The sequence below is a fragment of the Centruroides vittatus genome, unplaced genomic scaffold (genome assembly GCF_030686945.1).
Source record: "Centruroides vittatus isolate TY-2023 unplaced genomic scaffold, ASM3068694v2 contig_544, whole genome shotgun sequence".
In the NCBI taxonomy this organism is placed as follows: Eukaryota; Metazoa; Arthropoda; class Arachnida; order Scorpiones; family Buthidae; genus Centruroides; species Centruroides vittatus.
In genome coordinates this window covers 354,599-374,093 of record NW_027122320.1, presented here as the reverse complement: position 1 = coordinate 374,093, position 19,495 = coordinate 354,599, and the positions used below count along the sequence as shown (strand labels likewise).

Genomic DNA, 19,495 nt, shown 5'->3' with positions numbered 1-19,495 from the left:
CTGGAGAAATCAGTGCATAATATGTTATCCACACATCTGAATGGCTATCAGTTCAATATCTCAAGTCCGAAAGAGTTGATACAAAAACTTAAAGGCATAGACACACCCGGTTATGCCACAGTATGGGACTTTAGATCGTTATACCCCTCAATTAGAATAGAACCTTGTTTTTGTGCACTGAGAGATTTCCTCATGGAGAAAGTAAATGATGACAGCCTGCACCATCAAGTTTTAGAGTTAGCCCATTTGGCGTGTTATAGTTCAGTATTCCAATTCAAAGGAAAAGCTTATGCACAGGAGAGGGGTGTACCCATGGGGAGTCCGCTATCCGGGGACCTATGTGAAATGGTAATTAGAGCATTGGAAGCCAAAACACTGTCACCGTTTCTCTCAAACATAATTTTATACGGAAGATACATAGATGACATCATTATCCTCTGGAAATCGATGCCGGACCTAAAGCAGTTTAAAACGGTCATGAACGACAACCCCTATGGCCTACAACTGGAAATGGAGCAACACAGTCCTGAAATAATCCACTTCTTGGATATAGAAATAAGGATCGAAAAAAGGATACTACAAACGAGGGTCTACAGAAAACCTACAACCATACCATCGTACATCCCCTTCGATTCCTGTGACCCCTACTCCTATAAAATGGCTGCCTTTAGGGCTTTAATAGAAAGAGCCTACACGCACTCTTCCACAAACGATGCTCTACAACAGGAATTAACGTTTATTAATAGAATAGCAAGAGAGCACGGTTACACTAACATCGTAAAAAAGTTATATAACCGGCACCTCCATACAAGCAGTATAACAAACCAAGAAAGCGTAGTGAAAAAAGTTACCAGAGAAGAAAACACAGAAAGGACCCCGATGACATACAACCCGCACCTTAAAACAATATACAACACAATTGCGAAAAAAAGGGGAATTAAAATCGCTTATCGGAGAAACCCTTCCATATACAGCCTATTGAGAAACGGAAAAGACGCACCTAACCCGTATAGGCTTCCGGGAGTGTACAGTATCCCTCTACAGGACGACAGATGGCAGAAACAATTACTGTACATAGGGTCCACTAAACGCCCACTATGCACTAGAATAAAGGAGCATAAATCCGACATTACCCGCCATAAATACACAACGGCATTGTCAACGTATGCAGCAAACCCGGATATAACACCGAATTTTAACGAGGCAAAGGTGATCCGCACCACCCAACATCAAGAACATCTGAGAACTCTGGAGGAAATTGAAATTTATAAAGCCGATCGCACAACAACATGTATTAATTTCAAGGAAGAAAGGAAACTCTCCACTGCTTGGCAGTTTTTATTAGAAGAAAGGCCGTAAATCAGTTGACGTCACGCGTATTTATCATAGGAGGCGCACATCGTTCCCAAACGGAATAAAAGAAAATTTAAATATTTGGAACGGCACGCGGTTGCCCAACGTACTCGATCGTTTAAATTACGGAACACGTTCCATTTTTTATGCTGTTCGATTATCAAATCCAGAATTGGCCTGAGGAAGAGCCCAGGAGGGGCAATGAAAACGTTCGCCATTTAGAAAAATAGTTCGCACCGGTTATCGGTTTTAGAAGGTATTTAAATTTTTTTCTGTTTATACAACCCGGTGTGGGAGAAGTGTTAGTTTATTAAGGCTATGCCAGCCAATGAATACCGCAAAGCAATTATTGCTCTTACAAAAGCAAGAGCAAAACTGGATTTCTTGATCAATTGTAAAAATAACGGAGTGTTCCCGATGACCATTTTCCGAGTACGACTACCTCCAGGTAATGAGCCTATAATTAACAAAGTACGATGGATGTGCCTTACAAGGGCAATCAGATGCACCAGGAAGAATGTATACTCGGCGATAGCCAAAATTGTGAAAGTAGAGAACGATTTATTCCAGTGGGATCCGAATGTTTTAAAAGTTGAAAATGCGAAGCAGATTAACATCCAAAATAGGCTGAAGTATAAACTGAAGGTGCATTTTAATCAAAAAATGCAATGGATTCTAAAATTCCAAGTACCAAAGAGATTAAGTAAGACTGAAGCACCGGTAGTAGTTTGGGATAATATACAAGTTCCAGAATTTGTTATGCAGATACTAAAACTTGGCCCAGCATTTGTACCACCACCTTCCCCAAATGAAACGGTCAAATCTTGTATCCCAGACCTAGAAAACCTTTTAAGAGGTCTTTCTCACAACCAAAAAGAATATTACAGATGGCTATCTGCTTTAAGAATTAATAGCGCTAAACAGTCAAAGGAGATCATGCAGCTTAAACATAAACTAAGCCAAGCCTCCAAATGGATAAAATCTAACGATATAGTCGTAACAAGGGCAGATAAAGCCAAAATAATGGTTTTAATGAAGCGGGATACGTATGAGAGAGAATTAAATGAATACCTCTCCGCAACGCAATGCACAGAGATGGAAGCAAACTGGGTAGATAAAATGCAAGCGAGAGTTAAGCGGTTCGCCAACACCAAACTCGCAAAGAAGCTGAGTATGAGAAACATCATTACGGACGCTCCGGACGTACCTAAACTTTTCGCTTTTGCTAAAACGCATAAGCAAGGCCATGAGCTAAGACCTATAGTGGACAAAGGAAGAGCTCCTACTATTAAACTGGAGAAATCAGTGCATAATATGTTATCCACACATCTGAATGGCTATCAGTTCAATATCTCAAGTCCGAAAGAGTTGATACAAAAACTTAAAGGCATAGACACACCCGGTTATGCCACAGTATGGGACTTTAGATCGTTATACCCCTCAATTAGAATAGAACCTTGTTTTTGTGCACTGAGAGATTTCCTCATGGAGAAAGTAAATGATGACAGCCTGCACCATCAAGTTTTAGAGTTAGCCCATTTGGCGTGTTATAGTTCAGTATTCCAATTCAAAGGAAAGGCTTATGCACAGGAGAGGGGTGTACCCATGGGGAGTCCGCTATCCGGGGACCTATGTGAAATGGTAATTAGAGCATTGGAAGCCAAAACACTGTCACCGTTTCTCTCAAACATAATTTTATACGGAAGATACATAGATGACATCATTATCCTCTGGAAATCGATGCCGGACCTAAAGCAGTTTAAAACGGCCATGAACGACAACCCCTATGGCCTACAACTGGAAATGGAGCAACACAGTCCTGAAATAATCCACTTCTTGGATATAGAAATAAGGATCGAAAAAAGGATACTACAAACGAGGGTCTACAGAAAACCTACAACCATACCATCGTACATCCCCTTCGATTCCTGTGACCCCTACTCCTATAAAATGGCTGCCTTTAGGGCTTTAATAGAAAGAGCCTACACGCACTCTTCCACAAACGATGCTCTACAACAGGAATTAACGTTTATTAATAGAATAGCAAGAGAGCACGGTTACACTAACATCGTAAAAAAGTTATATAACCGGCACCTCCATACAAGCAGTATAACAAACCAAGAAAGCGTAGTGAAAAAAGTTACCAGAGAAGAAAACACAGAAAGGACCCCGATGACATACAACCCGCACCTTAAAACAATATACAACACAATTGCGAAAAAAAGGGGAATTAAAATCGCTTATCGGAGAAACCCTTCCATATACAGCCTATTGAGAAACGGAAAAGACGCACCTAACCCGTATAGGCTTCCGGGAGTGTACAGTATCCCTCTACAGGACGACAGATGGCAGAAACAATTACTGTACATAGGGTCCACTAAACGCCCACTATGCACTAGAATAAAGGAGCATAAATCCGACATTACCCGCCATAAATACACAACGGCATTGTCAACGTATGCAGCAAACCCGGATATAACACCGAATTTTAACGAGGCAAAGGTGATCCGCACCACCCAACATCAAGAACATCTGAGAACTCTGGAGGAAATTGAAATTTATAAAGCCGATCGCACAACAACATGTATTAATTTCAAGGAAGAAAGGAAACTCTCCACTGCTTGGCAGTTTTTATTAGAAGAAAGGCCGTAAATCAGTTGACGTCACGCGTATTTATCATAGGAGGCGCACATCGTTCCCAAACGGAATAAAAGAAAATTTAAATATTTGGAACGGCACGCGGTGCCCAACGTACTCGATCGTTTAAATTACGGAACACGTTCCATTTTTTATGCTGTTCGATTATCAAATCCAGAATTGGCCTGAGGAAGAGCCCAGGAGGGGCAATGAAAACGTTCGCCATTTAGAAAAATAGTTCGCACCGGTTATCGGTTTTAGAAGGTATTTAAATTTTTTTCTGTTTATACAACCCGGTGTGGGAGAAGTGTTAGTTTATTAAGGCTATGCCAGCCAATGAATACCGCAAAGCAATTATTGCTCTTACAAAAGCAAGAGCAAAACTGGATTTCTTGATCAATTGTAAAAATAACGGAGTGTTCCCGATGACCATTTTCCGAGTACGACTACCTCCAGGTAATGAGCCTATAATTAACAAAGTACGATGGATGTGCCTTACAAGGGCAATCAGATGCACCAGGAAGAATGTATACTCGGCGATAGCCAAAATTGTGAAAGTAGAGAACGATTTATTCCAGTGGGATCCGAATGTTTTAAAAGTTGAAAATGCGAAGCAGATTAACATCCAAAATAGGCTGAAGTATAAACTGAAGGTGCATTTTAATCAAAAAATGCAATGGATTCTAAAATTCCAAGTACCAAAGAGATTAAGTAAGACTGAAGCACCGGTAGTAGTTTGGGATAATATACAAGTTCCAGAATTTGTTATGCAGATACTAAAACTTGGCCCAGCATTTGTACCACCACCTTCCCCAAATGAAACGGTCAAATCTTGTATCCCAGACCTAGAAAACCTTTTAAGAGGTCTTTCTCACAACCAAAAAGAATATTACAGATGGCTATCTGCTTTAAGAATTAATAGCGCTAAACAGTCAAAGGAGATCATGCAGCTTAAACATAAACTAAGCCAAGCCTCCAAATGGATAAAATCTAACGATATAGTCGTAACAAGGGCAGATAAAGCCAAAATAATGGTTTTAATGAAGCGGGATACGTATGAGAGAGAATTAAATGAATACCTCTCCGCAACGCAATGCACAGAGATGGAAGCAAACTGGGTAGATAAAATGCAAGCGAGAGTTAAGCGGTTCGCCAACACCAAACTCGCAAAGAAGCTGAGTATGAGAAACATCATTACGGACGCTCCGGACGTACCTAAACTTTTCGCTTTTGCTAAAACGCATAAGCAAGGCCATGAGCTAAGACCTATAGTGGACAAAGGAAGAGCTCCTACTATTAAACTGGAGAAATCAGTGCATAATATGTTATCCACACATCTGAATGGCTATCAGTTCAATATCTCAAGTCCGAAAGAGTTGATACAAAAACTTAAAGGCATAGACACACCCGGTTATGCCACAGTATGGGACTTTAGATCGTTATACCCCTCAATTAGAATAGAACCTTGTTTTTGTGCACTGAGAGATTTCCTCATGGAGAAAGTAAATGATGACAGCCTGCACCATCAAGTTTTAGAGTTAGCCCATTTGGCGTGTTATAGTTCAGTATTCCAATTCAAAGGAAAGGCTTATGCACAGGAGAGGGGTGTACCCATGGGGAGTCCGCTATCCGGGGACCTATGTGAAATGGTAATTAGAGCATTGGAAGCCAAAACACTGTCACCGTTTCTCTCAAACATAATTTTATACGGAAGATACATAGATGACATCATTATCCTCTGGAAATCGATGCCGGACCTAAAGCAGTTTAAAACGGCCATGAACGACAACCCCTATGGCCTACAACTGGAAATGGAGCAACACAGTCCTGAAATAATCCACTTCTTGGATATAGAAATAAGGATCGAAAAAAGGATACTACAAACGAGGGTCTACAGAAAACCTACAACCATACCATCGTACATCCCCTTCGATTCCTGTGACCCCTACTCCTATAAAATGGCTGCCTTTAGGGCTTTAATAGAAAGAGCCTACACGCACTCTTCCACAAACGATGCTCTACAACAGGAATTAACGTTTATTAATAGAATAGCAAGAGAGCACGGTTACACTAACATCGTAAAAAAGTTATATAACCGGCACCTCCATACAAGCAGTATAACAAACCAAGAAAGCGTAGTGAAAAAAGTTACCAGAGAAGAAAACACAGAAAGGACCCCGATGACATACAACCCGCACCTTAAAACAATATACAACACAATTGCGAAAAAAAGGGGAATTAAAATCGCTTATCGGAGAAACCCTTCCATATACAGCCTATTGAGAAACGGAAAAGACGCACCTAACCCGTATAGGCTTCCGGGAGTGTACAGTATCCCTCTACAGGACGACAGATGGCAGAAACAATTACTGTACATAGGGTCCACTAAACGCCCACTATGCACTAGAATAAAGGAGCATAAATCCGACATTACCCGCCATAAATACACAACGGCATTGTCAACGTATGCAGCAAACCCGGATATAACACCGAATTTTAACGAGGCAAAGGTGATCCGCACCACCCAACATCAAGAACATCTGAGAACTCTGGAGGAAATTGAAATTTATAAAGCCGATCGCACAACAACATGTATTAATTTCAAGGAAGAAAGGAAACTCTCCACTGCTTGGCAGTTTTTATTAGAAGAAAGGCCGTAAATCAGTTGACGTCACGCGTATTTATCATAGGAGGCGCACATCGTTCCCAAACGGAATAAAAGAAAATTTAAATATTTGGAACGGCACGCGGTGCCCAACGTACTCGATCGTTTAAATTACGGAACACGTTCCATTTTTTATGCTGTTCGATTATCAAATCCAGAATTGGCCTGAGGAAGAGCCCAGGAGGGGCAATGAAAACGTTCGCCATTTAGAAAAATAGTTCGCACCGGTTATCGGTTTTAGAAGGTATTTAAATTTTTTTCTGTTTATACAACCCGGTGTGGGAGAAGTGTTAGTTTATTAAGGCTATGCCAGCCAATGAATACCGCAAAGCAATTATTGCTCTTACAAAAGCAAGAGCAAAACTGGATTTCTTGATCAATTGTAAAAATAACGGAGTGTTCCCGATGACCATTTTCCGAGTACGACTACCTCCAGGTAATGAGCCTATAATTAACAAAGTACGATGGATGTGCCTTACAAGGGCAATCAGATGCACCAGGAAGAATGTATACTCGGCGATAGCCAAAATTGTGAAAGTAGAGAACGATTTATTCCAGTGGGATCCGAATGTTTTAAAAGTTGAAAATGCGAAGCAGATTAACATCCAAAATAGGCTGAAGTATAAACTGAAGGTGCATTTTAATCAAAAAATGCAATGGATTCTAAAATTCCAAGTACCAAAGAGATTAAGTAAGACTGAAGCACCGGTAGTAGTTTGGGATAATATACAAGTTCCAGAATTTGTTATGCAGATACTAAAACTTGGCCCAGCATTTGTACCACCACCTTCCCCAAATGAAACGGTCAAATCTTGTATCCCAGACCTAGAAAACCTTTTAAGAGGTCTTTCTCACAACCAAAAAGAATATTACAGATGGCTATCTGCTTTAAGAATTAATAGCGCTAAACAGTCAAAGGAGATCATGCAGCTTAAACATAAACTAAGCCAAGCCTCCAAATGGATAAAATCTAACGATATAGTCGTAACAAGGGCAGATAAAGCCAAAATAATGGTTTTAATGAAGCGGGATACGTATGAGAGAGAATTAAATGAATACCTCTCCGCAACGCAATGCACAGAGATGGAAGCAAACTGGGTAGATAAAATGCAAGCGAGAGTTAAGCGGTTCGCCAACACCAAACTCGCAAAGAAGCTGAGTATGAGAAACATCATTACGGACGCTCCGGACGTACCTAAACTTTTCGCTTTTGCTAAAACGCATAAGCAAGGCCATGAGCTAAGACCTATAGTGGACAAAGGAAGAGCTCCTACTATTAAACTGGAGAAATCAGTGCATAATATGTTATCCACACATCTGAATGGCTATCAGTTCAATATCTCAAGTCCGAAAGAGTTGATACAAAAACTTAAAGGCATAGACACACCCGGTTATGCCACAGTATGGGACTTTAGATCGTTATACCCCTCAATTAGAATAGAACCTTGTTTTTGTGCACTGAGAGATTTCCTCATGGAGAAAGTAAATGATGACAGCCTGCACCATCAAGTTTTAGAGTTAGCCCATTTGGCGTGTTATAGTTCAGTATTCCAATTCAAAGGAAAGGCTTATGCACAGGAGAGGGGTGTACCCATGGGGAGTCCGCTATCCGGGGACCTATGTGAAATGGTAATTAGAGCATTGGAAGCCAAAACACTGTCACCGTTTCTCTCAAACATAATTTTATACGGAAGATACATAGATGACATCATTATCCTCTGGAAATCGATGCCGGACCTAAAGCAGTTTAAAACGGCCATGAACGACAACCCCTATGGCCTACAACTGGAAATGGAGCAACACAGTCCTGAAATAATCCACTTCTTGGATATAGAAATAAGGATCGAAAAAAGGATACTACAAACGAGGGTCTACAGAAAACCTACAACCATACCATCGTACATCCCCTTCGATTCCTGTGACCCCTACTCCTATAAAATGGCTGCCTTTAGGGCTTTAATAGAAAGAGCCTACACGCACTCTTCCACAAACGATGCTCTACAACAGGAATTAACGTTTATTAATAGAATAGCAAGAGAGCACGGTTACACTAACATCGTAAAAAAGTTATATAACCGGCACCTCCATACAAGCAGTATAACAAACCAAGAAAGCGTAGTGAAAAAAGTTACCAGAGAAGAAAACACAGAAAGGACCCCGATGACATACAACCCGCACCTTAAAACAATATACAACACAATTGCGAAAAAAAGGGGAATTAAAATCGCTTATCGGAGAAACCCTTCCATATACAGCCTATTGAGAAACGGAAAAGACGCACCTAACCCGTATAGGCTTCCGGGAGTGTACAGTATCCCTCTACAGGACGACAGATGGCAGAAACAATTACTGTACATAGGGTCCACTAAACGCCCACTATGCACTAGAATAAAGGAGCATAAATCCGACATTACCCGCCATAAATACACAACGGCATTGTCAACGTATGCAGCAAACCCGGATATAACACCGAATTTTAACGAGGCAAAGGTGATCCGCACCACCCAACATCAAGAACATCTGAGAACTCTGGAGGAAATTGAAATTTATAAAGCCGATCGCACAACAACATGTATTAATTTCAAGGAAGAAAGGAAACTCTCCACTGCTTGGCAGTTTTTATTAGAAGAAAGGCCGTAAATCAGTTGACGTCACGCGTATTTATCATAGGAGGCGCACATCGTTCCCAAACGGAATAAAAGAAAATTTAAATATTTGGAACGGCACGCGGTGCCCAACGTACTCGATCGTTTAAATTACGGAACACGTTCCATTTTTTATGCTGTTCGATTATCAAATCCAGAATTGGCCTGAGGAAGAGCCCAGGAGGGGCAATGAAAACGTTCGCCATTTAGAAAAATAGTTCGCACCGGTTATCGGTTTTAGAAGGTATTTAAATTTTTTTCTGTTTATACAACCCGGTGTGGGAGAAGTGTTAGTTTATTAAGGCTATGCCAGCCAATGAATACCGCAAAGCAATTATTGCTCTTACAAAAGCAAGAGCAAAACTGGATTTCTTGATCAATTGTAAAAATAACGGAGTGTTCCCGATGACCATTTTCCGAGTACGACTACCTCCAGGTAATGAGCCTATAATTAACAAAGTACGATGGATGTGCCTTACAAGGGCAATCAGATGCACCAGGAAGAATGTATACTCGGCGATAGCCAAAATTGTGAAAGTAGAGAACGATTTATTCCAGTGGGATCCGAATGTTTTAAAAGTTGAAAATGCGAAGCAGATTAACATCCAAAATAGGCTGAAGTATAAACTGAAGGTGCATTTTAATCAAAAAATGCAATGGATTCTAAAATTCCAAGTACCAAAGAGATTAAGTAAGACTGAAGCACCGGTAGTAGTTTGGGATAATATACAAGTTCCAGAATTTGTTATGCAGATACTAAAACTTGGCCCAGCATTTGTACCACCACCTTCCCCAAATGAAACGGTCAAATCTTGTATCCCAGACCTAGAAAACCTTTTAAGAGGTCTTTCTCACAACCAAAAAGAATATTACAGATGGCTATCTGCTTTAAGAATTAATAGCGCTAAACAGTCAAAGGAGATCATGCAGCTTAAACATAAACTAAGCCAAGCCTCCAAATGGATAAAATCTAACGATATAGTCGTAACAAGGGCAGATAAAGCCAAAATAATGGTTTTAATGAAGCGGGATACGTATGAGAGAGAATTAAATGAATACCTCTCCGCAACGCAATGCACAGAGATGGAAGCAAACTGGGTAGATAAAATGCAAGCGAGAGTTAAGCGGTTCGCCAACACCAAACTCGCAAAGAAGCTGAGTATGAGAAACATCATTACGGACGCTCCGGACGTACCTAAACTTTTCGCTTTTGCTAAAACGCATAAGCAAGGCCATGAGCTAAGACCTATAGTGGACAAAGGAAGAGCTCCTACTATTAAACTGGAGAAATCAGTGCATAATATGTTATCCACACATCTGAATGGCTATCAGTTCAATATCTCAAGTCCGAAAGAGTTGATACAAAAACTTAAAGGCATAGACACACCCGGTTATGCCACAGTATGGGACTTTAGATCGTTATACCCCTCAATTAGAATAGAACCTTGTTTTTGTGCACTGAGAGATTTCCTCATGGAGAAAGTAAATGATGACAGCCTGCACCATCAAGTTTTAGAGTTAGCCCATTTGGCGTGTTATAGTTCAGTATTCCAATTCAAAGGAAAGGCTTATGCACAGGAGAGGGGTGTACCCATGGGGAGTCCGCTATCCGGGGACCTATGTGAAATGGTAATTAGAGCATTGGAAGCCAAAACACTGTCACCGTTTCTCTCAAACATAATTTTATACGGAAGATACATAGATGACATCATTATCCTCTGGAAATCGATGCCGGACCTAAAGCAGTTTAAAACGGCCATGAACGACAACCCCTATGGCCTACAACTGGAAATGGAGCAACACAGTCCTGAAATAATCCACTTCTTGGATATAGAAATAAGGATCGAAAAAAGGATACTACAAACGAGGGTCTACAGAAAACCTACAACCATACCATCGTACATCCCCTTCGATTCCTGTGACCCCTACTCCTATAAAATGGCTGCCTTTAGGGCTTTAATAGAAAGAGCCTACACGCACTCTTCCACAAACGATGCTCTACAACAGGAATTAACGTTTATTAATAGAATAGCAAGAGAGCACGGTTACACTAACATCGTAAAAAAGTTATATAACCGGCACCTCCATACAAGCAGTATAACAAACCAAGAAAGCGTAGTGAAAAAAGTTACCAGAGAAGAAAACACAGAAAGGACCCCGATGACATACAACCCGCACCTTAAAACAATATACAACACAATTGCGAAAAAAAGGGGAATTAAAATCGCTTATCGGAGAAACCCTTCCATATACAGCCTATTGAGAAACGGAAAAGACGCACCTAACCCGTATAGGCTTCCGGGAGTGTACAGTATCCCTCTACAGGACGACAGATGGCAGAAACAATTACTGTACATAGGGTCCACTAAACGCCCACTATGCACTAGAATAAAGGAGCATAAATCCGACATTACCCGCCATAAATACACAACGGCATTGTCAACGTATGCAGCAAACCCGGATATAACACCGAATTTTAACGAGGCAAAGGTGATCCGCACCACCCAACATCAAGAACATCTGAGAACTCTGGAGGAAATTGAAATTTATAAAGCCGATCGCACAACAACATGTATTAATTTCAAGGAAGAAAGGAAACTCTCCACTGCTTGGCAGTTTTTATTAGAAGAAAGGCCGTAAATCAGTTGACGTCACGCGTATTTATCATAGGAGGCGCACATCGTTCCCAAACGGAATAAAAGAAAATTTAAATATTTGGAACGGCACGCGGTTGCCCAACGTACTCGATCGTTTAAATTACGGAACACGTTCCATTTATTTATGCTGTTCGATTATCAAATCCAGAATTGGCCTGAGGAAGAGCCCAGGAGGGGCAATGAAAACGTTCGCCATTTAGAAAAATAGTTCGCACCGGTTATCGGTTTTAGAAGGTATTTAAATTTTTTTCTGTTTATACAACCCGGTGTGGGAGAAGTGTTAGTTGATATATCATAAATGTCTTCAATTTATAACCAGTGACACTTCCACCCAAGAAAAGGGTACCACGATCTTTAAATGCTTTAAAACCGGGCATGCATTTAACTTCTTTTTGAATGTATATCCCAGACATGGGCAAATGCGGCTCTTTTTGAGTTACATGTGGCTATTTCTGAAAGTGTTAATTTCTGCTTTTTATTATTATTTTTACAATTTTATTTCCAGAATTTTGTGAATATGTGTAATTATATATATATAATATTTAGTAATTTATTTCCAAGTTGTTGTAATAAATTAAATTGAAAATCTATTTGTTTTAAAACAAGTTCTTGACCCGGACGGGGGACACCTTATCCTTCCCTGCCTTACTATACTATCTGCCACGACAGTACAGAACTGCTGCTCCCATGCATTTTGCAAAACCCATATTTCGGTTCCCACTGAACTTTTGCTTGCCCACCTCTAGTACTATATCCATTCAGGCATTTTTTCCAATATAACGCATTTTCATTCACATTAAAAATTTGTTCCTGCATATAATTTTCTTCTTCAAGCATCACTTCAAAATTGTCCTTGAAGATTTCGGCAGCTTTCAAATCTGCACTTGCTGCCTCTCCACAAATCTTCACATTATGAAAGTTTTCACGTTTTTTAAACCTTTCAAACTAGCCGGAGCTTGCATTGAAATTTTGGTCATAGTTTTCATCCTCCTTTTTCTTTAAATCTTCGAAAAGACTGCATGCTTTAGTTTGGATTGTCATGAGACTTAGTGGAACATTCTTTTGTAATAAATCTTCCATCCAAGTTTTTAAACATTTTTCCATTTCATGTATGGGATTATTTTGTTTTTTGTGATGATGGTTTATTTTTAATCTTCCTTACACACAGGTGATTCAATCAAAAAATACACTTACGTAAAACCAGATAACCGGAGTGATTAGTATTCAGTGCGACCCGAATACTAATCACTCCGGTTATCTGGTTTTACGTAAGTGTATTTTTTGATGGTTTATGTTACTGATGCAGTCTCTTTACTGCTTCACAAATTCGTTCTTTTTCCTTTATTATAGTTGAAACGGTTGAATGTGACAATTTATGTTCACATGACAGGTTTGACACTGTTTTGCTGCACTCATGCTGTTTTATTAATTTTATTTTCATCTCTAAGTCTATTGTCTTTCTTTTTTTTTTATTGGTCTTACCAGCCATTTTGGGACTAAAATATCACAAATCAATGTAAAATAAAGTAGAATTTACACTGCAAGTTAACTACTTATAACAAAACAATTGGCGACCTTACACAAGCACATGCGAAAGATAACTAACTGTACAACAAAACTAAAGATAACGCAATCAATCACCAGAAGCAAGCAAAATATATATGTATATGATATATATTTGACAAAAACTATAAAAAGTGGTACATTTTTAAAATTTTCTTATGAAATTTTTTCGTCATAAGTTGAGGTGGTCGTAACTGGAGAAGTTACTGTACAAAGATATTACAGTGACAATGCCCATGCTGATCGATGAGTGCATCTAACAGAATTTAGGCCTAGGGGTCAAACATAAAAACTGTATTATATCTCTCTAATGGAAAATAAGCACAAAAACGAACAAAACACAGGAACAAAGCAATTGCCATAGATTGCTTTGTTCTTGGATACCTGTCCGGTGCAAGGATCATCTCCCTTTGCCTGCAGGTATCAGGATAGCTTCTTTTGTGGCAACAAGTGCAAAGTTCACTTGTTTTCATCTGACAGGTACTGTACAAGAATTGCTTCTTCTGTGCCTAACAGGGTCAAGGATTGCTTTTCTCCTTCTGGCTCTGCTTCAATTCTGTTGTGATACAACAAAGTCACGCAATGTTCTAGTACATATGAATAATATGTTATGATCTGTGTGACCTCTACAATTATTTAATATTCAGACATTAAGGGTGTTTAATCCCATGAGAGTCATCCTATTTCATTCTTTAGCAATACAGATAGAATTAACTGTTTCCATTGTAAGATGAAAAGTCATGTAAACAAGTATAAACATATTTGGATAGCTTCAGTGACAATGTAAGCAGTAATACTTGTGGTATTGTGCAATGTTACCTTTTACTTTGTGTACAGCTGCTTGGTACTGAAATGTATGAATAAAAGATTTTCAGACAAGATGGCCAATACATTTGCAATATTCTATGATGTAGTACAGAAAAAACCTCCATTAATGGACTCTCTTAAATAGCAGACACTTCTACATAACAGACATTTTTACAATCCCCAGACCTTTCAAATAAGATATCTATAATATTTACTTCTAAATAGTGGACACTTTAAATAACATATGCCATCATCCATAACCTACCGTACAAAAACAAAGTGCTGCCTTATTCTGAAAGAATTAGTTATGTTATATAGAATGTGCTCAGCAAAATATTAAATAATAATCAAACACCTTTATCATTGCCGAGAAAGCAGACAAAGTAAACATTTGGTGATCATGAAAAGAGAAACTTACAAAAAGACAATAGAAGTTTACATCGAAAAAACGGAATGTGAAAAGGTAAATGTTAAAATTATCAAGACCATTGATAGAAGAGTCAAGAAGCTAGAAGGAACAAAGCTTTGTACTGTATTACCGTTTCTTAAGAAGTGCTGGAACCCAAGGCCTGCTATTCCAAGATTGTTTGCATTTGCTAAAATGCACAAAGAAGGTAAACAAGTTAAATAATCACCTAAAACACTGGGTTGAAATCACTAACTCATCCAAAAACCTTTAACCAGTGAAAGTCTGCTCAAAGTCCCTCAGCAAACGTTTTCGAACACCTCACTGTGTCCTTTTTCAAGCTTTCTTCTCTTCTTAAAACAATTTTCGAATTATCGAACACCTATTTCCGCAGCGTACGTGCCAACCAAAAATTCAAAACGTTTGAATAGCTTCCGTAGAAACTCCAAACGAATAAATCCTCAACCGAAACACTTAAAAACGCTCCACAATTCCTTTAAAAAACAATCATGTGAGGAGATCTATGCCAATGTAATACGATGCCAATTTTAGAAATTTTTTAGAAATTTTAAAAATTGCTCCACCATTCTTTTAAAAAACGATCACATGAGCCGATTTCATGCCGATATAAAACGACGCCAAAAACTTACTCTATGGTGCCAAAGCATTCATACCCAACTGTGTCTGAACCCCTCCTACTCATACACCTTACGTTATCCTCATAAACTTTGCATTTCTCTTCCTTTATTCTGTCATCTCTTTCTGCAGTAGTGCCTGCCATGCCAGCGATAAAATTACTTCATCTTTGGCATTGATTGGCTGGGATGACTGGAAAGCTTTACAAATTTCTATTTGTTCCAACCATCTAATGTGATCTGCACATTTTGTGGTGACTAGTAGTTTAGTGCACTTAAAGTCCGGGATGATTTCCGGATCCGACACATATATTGCTAGCGAGGTGTTAGTTCTGCCATGCTGAATATCTTTCTGATGTTCTTTCCATCTCACTTCTACTGCATGCTTCGTGGCTCCTATGTACAATAATTCTCTGCTGCATCTATGATCCATTACTGGGATTGCGTACACCCCTGATAATATATAAATAAACAACAACTAACCCGTTACATATAAAGATCAACAACTGCCGAATTATCGGGCTAGCAAATGGCTATAGTAATATTAATAATTAAAGTTAATTTGCTACTAGAGTTAGGCGTTAGGCGCCATCTCTTGCTAAATTTAATAATTAGAATTTTAATTAAATAATTTAAATAAATTTAGGCCTAACTGGAAGAAAAGAATCGGCCCGAAGCGGGATTCGAATTAAATTATTTAATTAAAATTATTTAATTAAAATTCTAATTATTAAATTTAGCAAGAGATGGCGCCTAACGCCTAACTCTAGTAGCAAATTAACTTTAATTATTAATATTACTATAGCCATTTGCTAGCCCGATAATTCGGCAGTTGTTGACCCCTGATAATTTATCCCTGTTCAGTTTATCTTTATCATTCCGCAGGAGTTGAAGCATAGATGGACAACATCGGTAAGCTATACGTATCCCTTGCCTTTGTGCAATTTTTCTGTACAAAGGAGTTAATAAAGGCAAGGGATACGTATAGCTTGGATTATGAGAGCTTGTATCCGTCCATAAAAATTCTATCATGCAAGGAAGCACTACTCGAGTTCTTGTTCAGCAAAATCCCTGAATTGATACATTACAACAACGAAGTAGTAGAATTGGCTAACCTGATATGCTACAAATCTATCTTCAGCTGTGATGGTCAAACATACAGACAAAAAAGGGGGATTCCAATGGGAAGTCCGATCTCAGGAATTCTTTGTGAATTGGTTGTTAGAAAACTGGAGAAAAGAGTTTCGTATGATTTCCGTAAAGATATAGGTTAGTATATTCTAAAAGATATGTGGACGACATCTTTATATTATGGAATAATAACCATAAGATATATGAATTCATTGAAAGTACCAATCGTAATAACGACGGCTTAAAACTGAAATTAGAACAGAAAAGTTCCGTAATAATACACTTTTTAGACATCAACATCCAATTCAAAAAAGGGCATTTATCTACCAGTGTTTACGTTAAACCAATGCACAGTCCGCTTTATATCCCCTCACAATCAAATGATCCATATCATTATAAAATGGTGGCATTCTGGGCTCTAATCCGAAGGGCCTTTCTATATTGTGACAACGTTATGGACAGAATTCTACAAGTAGCCGAAACCTTAGGGTACAAGAAAAACACAATAACAGGAATTGTTAGAAGATGCGAGAAGAACATAGCAAGGGGCTCAAAACAAGGTCCCAGTAATATCACAAAATTCAGTTATAACAGATATGCCAAAGGCATTATGAAAGAAATTGCAAACCACAATGAGTCAACAATAATTCTAAAAAGAGCCCCAAACCTATATAAGATTTTAAGAAATGACAAGGATAGCATTAAGAAGGAAGAAAAAGCAGGTGTGTATAGGATACCGTACGAAAATGCACAACTGGGAATTAGGAAAGATTATATCGGCGTTACGACAAGGAATTTGAGTGTAAGACTCAAGGAGCACAAGTATAACATCAGAAAAAGTTCCAACTCCATGGTACTATTCCAAATGGCTCAGACACAAAGCTCTGTAGTTAAATGGGATGAAGGGACATTATCAAATCCGTGAGCTCCCCAACGTTAGCAAGGATCGTTGAGAAAATAGAGATTTATAAAAGCAAACTAGAAGGGACGTATAAATGCGAGGGACTCTGAAGGCCTTCCATCGGCCTGGAAGTATATTGTTAAAAACTCTGCAATTAACTCTTAATTTACACGTTTATTTTATTCTACATTAGTGTTAGTTGATACTTGTATTTAGGAGTTTTTCTGAGTTTATTTTTTATTTTTATTTTATTCCTTGTTTTTATTAGATATAATTTTTTATACACTAGTCGTTTATTATTTATTAACTTTTAATCCATTGTCAATTTTTGAAGTTTAAATATTTGTATTCGATCCTATGGAACAGAACTGTTCCAGTTGTCAGTTTTCAATTAGGTACTGTACATCATTTTTTAATAGTGTCATCAAAGAATGGTGACTTCCCATCATAACATTAGCTCATCGGATGCAAACCCTATCAAATTGTTTTCGTAGAAAATATTATTGTGGTTAAACATTTCAGCAATGTGATTATATAAGGTAGTTGCATCAGAAGCGCTTAATCTAACAAGACCAAAAAAACTATCTTGAATAACGTCACGTTTTAAATACCTTACAACTAAGCATAAGTGTTTTATTGCGCTCCGATCCGTCGATTTATCCACGATAAGGGAAAATTTCTTATTTTGTAAATCTTCGTAAACCCGAAGAAAACCCTCGTTACCAGTCACGTACTTCACAATGGCTGTTGTTTTAGGTCTGCCGCATGCTAATCCTTGAGAAATTTTTGAGTCGGGACAAATGTTCATAATTAATTTCGGCAGATGTTCCATGACCAAGAAAGGCAGGTTGCTCTCTGCTACAAATGCCGAAAGGCGTATTTCCCCCGAATAACAAATAACATTAATAATACTAAATATAAAACAGTAATGAATCAATTAGTTTTATTTTTTATTTTTAAACTGTCACAAAAACGTACCTTCTTTAATTGATGCCTCCAATTGTTTTTGCCTTGATCCGAATATAGCAAAAGTTTTCATCATTGAGACTTGTTTACTGGAGATTGTCTCCACTTTTTTTATATGAAATTTTTCCCGACACTATGTTTAAATAAAGCGTCTTTTGCACTTGAAATGTTTATCTTTGCCACAAGACTCGCAAAGTGCAAATTGTCGCCTTTTTTTTTACTTTGGGTTAATCACCCTTTGAACTCTGGTAGGGCTTCCCACTCGTGTTTGTAGAATTGTTCATATTTCTATTTTTTTAGAAACACCAGTACTAGAGCCTCCACCACCAGTATCGTACTCTAGGTTACTCATTTTTGGATTTCTAATATTTTTTTAATTATTCACACCAACTCTTGCAACAGTTCACTCAACGAAATATAGAATGACGTCAAAATGATCTGTGCTGCTCCTATTTATTGCCTCGGGTGCTGAAAATTTTCGGAGATTTAAAGAGTTTTGTCTGGTTCATTAAAAAATTTCTTTTTAATTATTGTGTGCTTAAAAAGAGTACATTTCTGGCGATTTCTGTTATAATGTAACCAGTGATTATGCTACTACCTGATAGAGGGCGCTAAACAGACCAGCAAAAATAACTTTGTATTGCAATAAAGTCTTTTACAATATATAAGAAATGAAGGTACAAAGAAATGTTTTATTGAGAATTTTTAGATACGTTGAAAATAAAAGTTTCTTTCTTGAATTATCGTCAGCTTTTCGGTAGATTAGGTGCTGCAATCGGTAATTGGACCCAAAATTGGTAGATGTGGCATCAGTGGGTAAAACAGACATTGTATTTGTAGAAGGTAGAATGAATTCAGAAAAGTATCAAGAACTGCTGTATCAAAATTTAATAACTTTCGGATCACTTATTGGGGGAGAAAACTGGCAATTCCAAGAGGATAATGCTGCTATTCATGCATCAAAGTCAACTAAAAATTGGTTTGCTGAAAAAACAATTAATGTAATTGATTGACCATCATGGAGTCCTGATATGAACCCAATAGAGAATGTTTGGGGCATTTGAGTCATCTTGTTTATGGCCAAAACAGACAATACTATGTTGTAAATAAACTGAAATTAGCTATCATG

General features: G+C 38.3%; 6 protein-coding genes across 6 annotated transcripts in view; all 6 read left to right on the top strand.

Annotated features, from left to right (window-relative positions):
• Positions 1-21: 21 nt before the first annotated feature.
• On the top strand, positions 22-1,359 carry LOC136978505 (uncharacterized). Its single transcript, XM_067274223.1, has one exon. It carries the CDS (start codon positions 22-24, stop codon positions 1,357-1,359), a length of 1,338 nt encoding a protein of 445 aa, XP_067130324.1.
• Positions 1,360-1,671: 312 nt separating this feature from the next.
• Positions 1,672-4,005, top strand: LOC136978504 (uncharacterized). Its single transcript, XM_067274222.1, has one exon. It carries the CDS (start codon positions 1,672-1,674, stop codon positions 4,003-4,005), a length of 2,334 nt encoding a protein of 777 aa, XP_067130323.1.
• Positions 4,006-4,316: 311 nt separating this feature from the next.
• On the top strand, positions 4,317-6,650 carry LOC136978503 (uncharacterized). The gene has a single exon (XM_067274221.1). The coding sequence runs from the start codon at positions 4,317-4,319 to the stop codon at positions 6,648-6,650; it is 2,334 nt and encodes a 777-aa protein (XP_067130322.1).
• A 311-nt stretch (positions 6,651-6,961) lies between these two features.
• LOC136978502 (uncharacterized) lies at positions 6,962-9,295 on the top strand. The gene has a single exon (XM_067274220.1). The coding sequence runs from the start codon at positions 6,962-6,964 to the stop codon at positions 9,293-9,295; it is 2,334 nt and encodes a 777-aa protein (XP_067130321.1).
• Positions 9,296-9,606: 311 nt separating this feature from the next.
• LOC136978501 (uncharacterized) lies at positions 9,607-11,940 on the top strand. Its single transcript, XM_067274219.1, has one exon. The coding sequence runs from the start codon at positions 9,607-9,609 to the stop codon at positions 11,938-11,940; it is 2,334 nt and encodes a 777-aa protein (XP_067130320.1).
• A 7,274-nt stretch (positions 11,941-19,214) lies between these two features.
• The window catches only part of LOC136978500 (E3 ubiquitin-protein ligase RNF126-like), a 65,495-nt gene continuing 65,214 nt past the window's right edge, over positions 19,215-19,495 (top strand). Inside the window, exon 1 of the mRNA XM_067274217.1 lies at positions 19,215-19,367. Within this exon, the coding sequence (XP_067130318.1) occupies positions 19,215-19,367 (153 nt within the window). The remainder of the gene's footprint in view (positions 19,368-19,495) is intronic.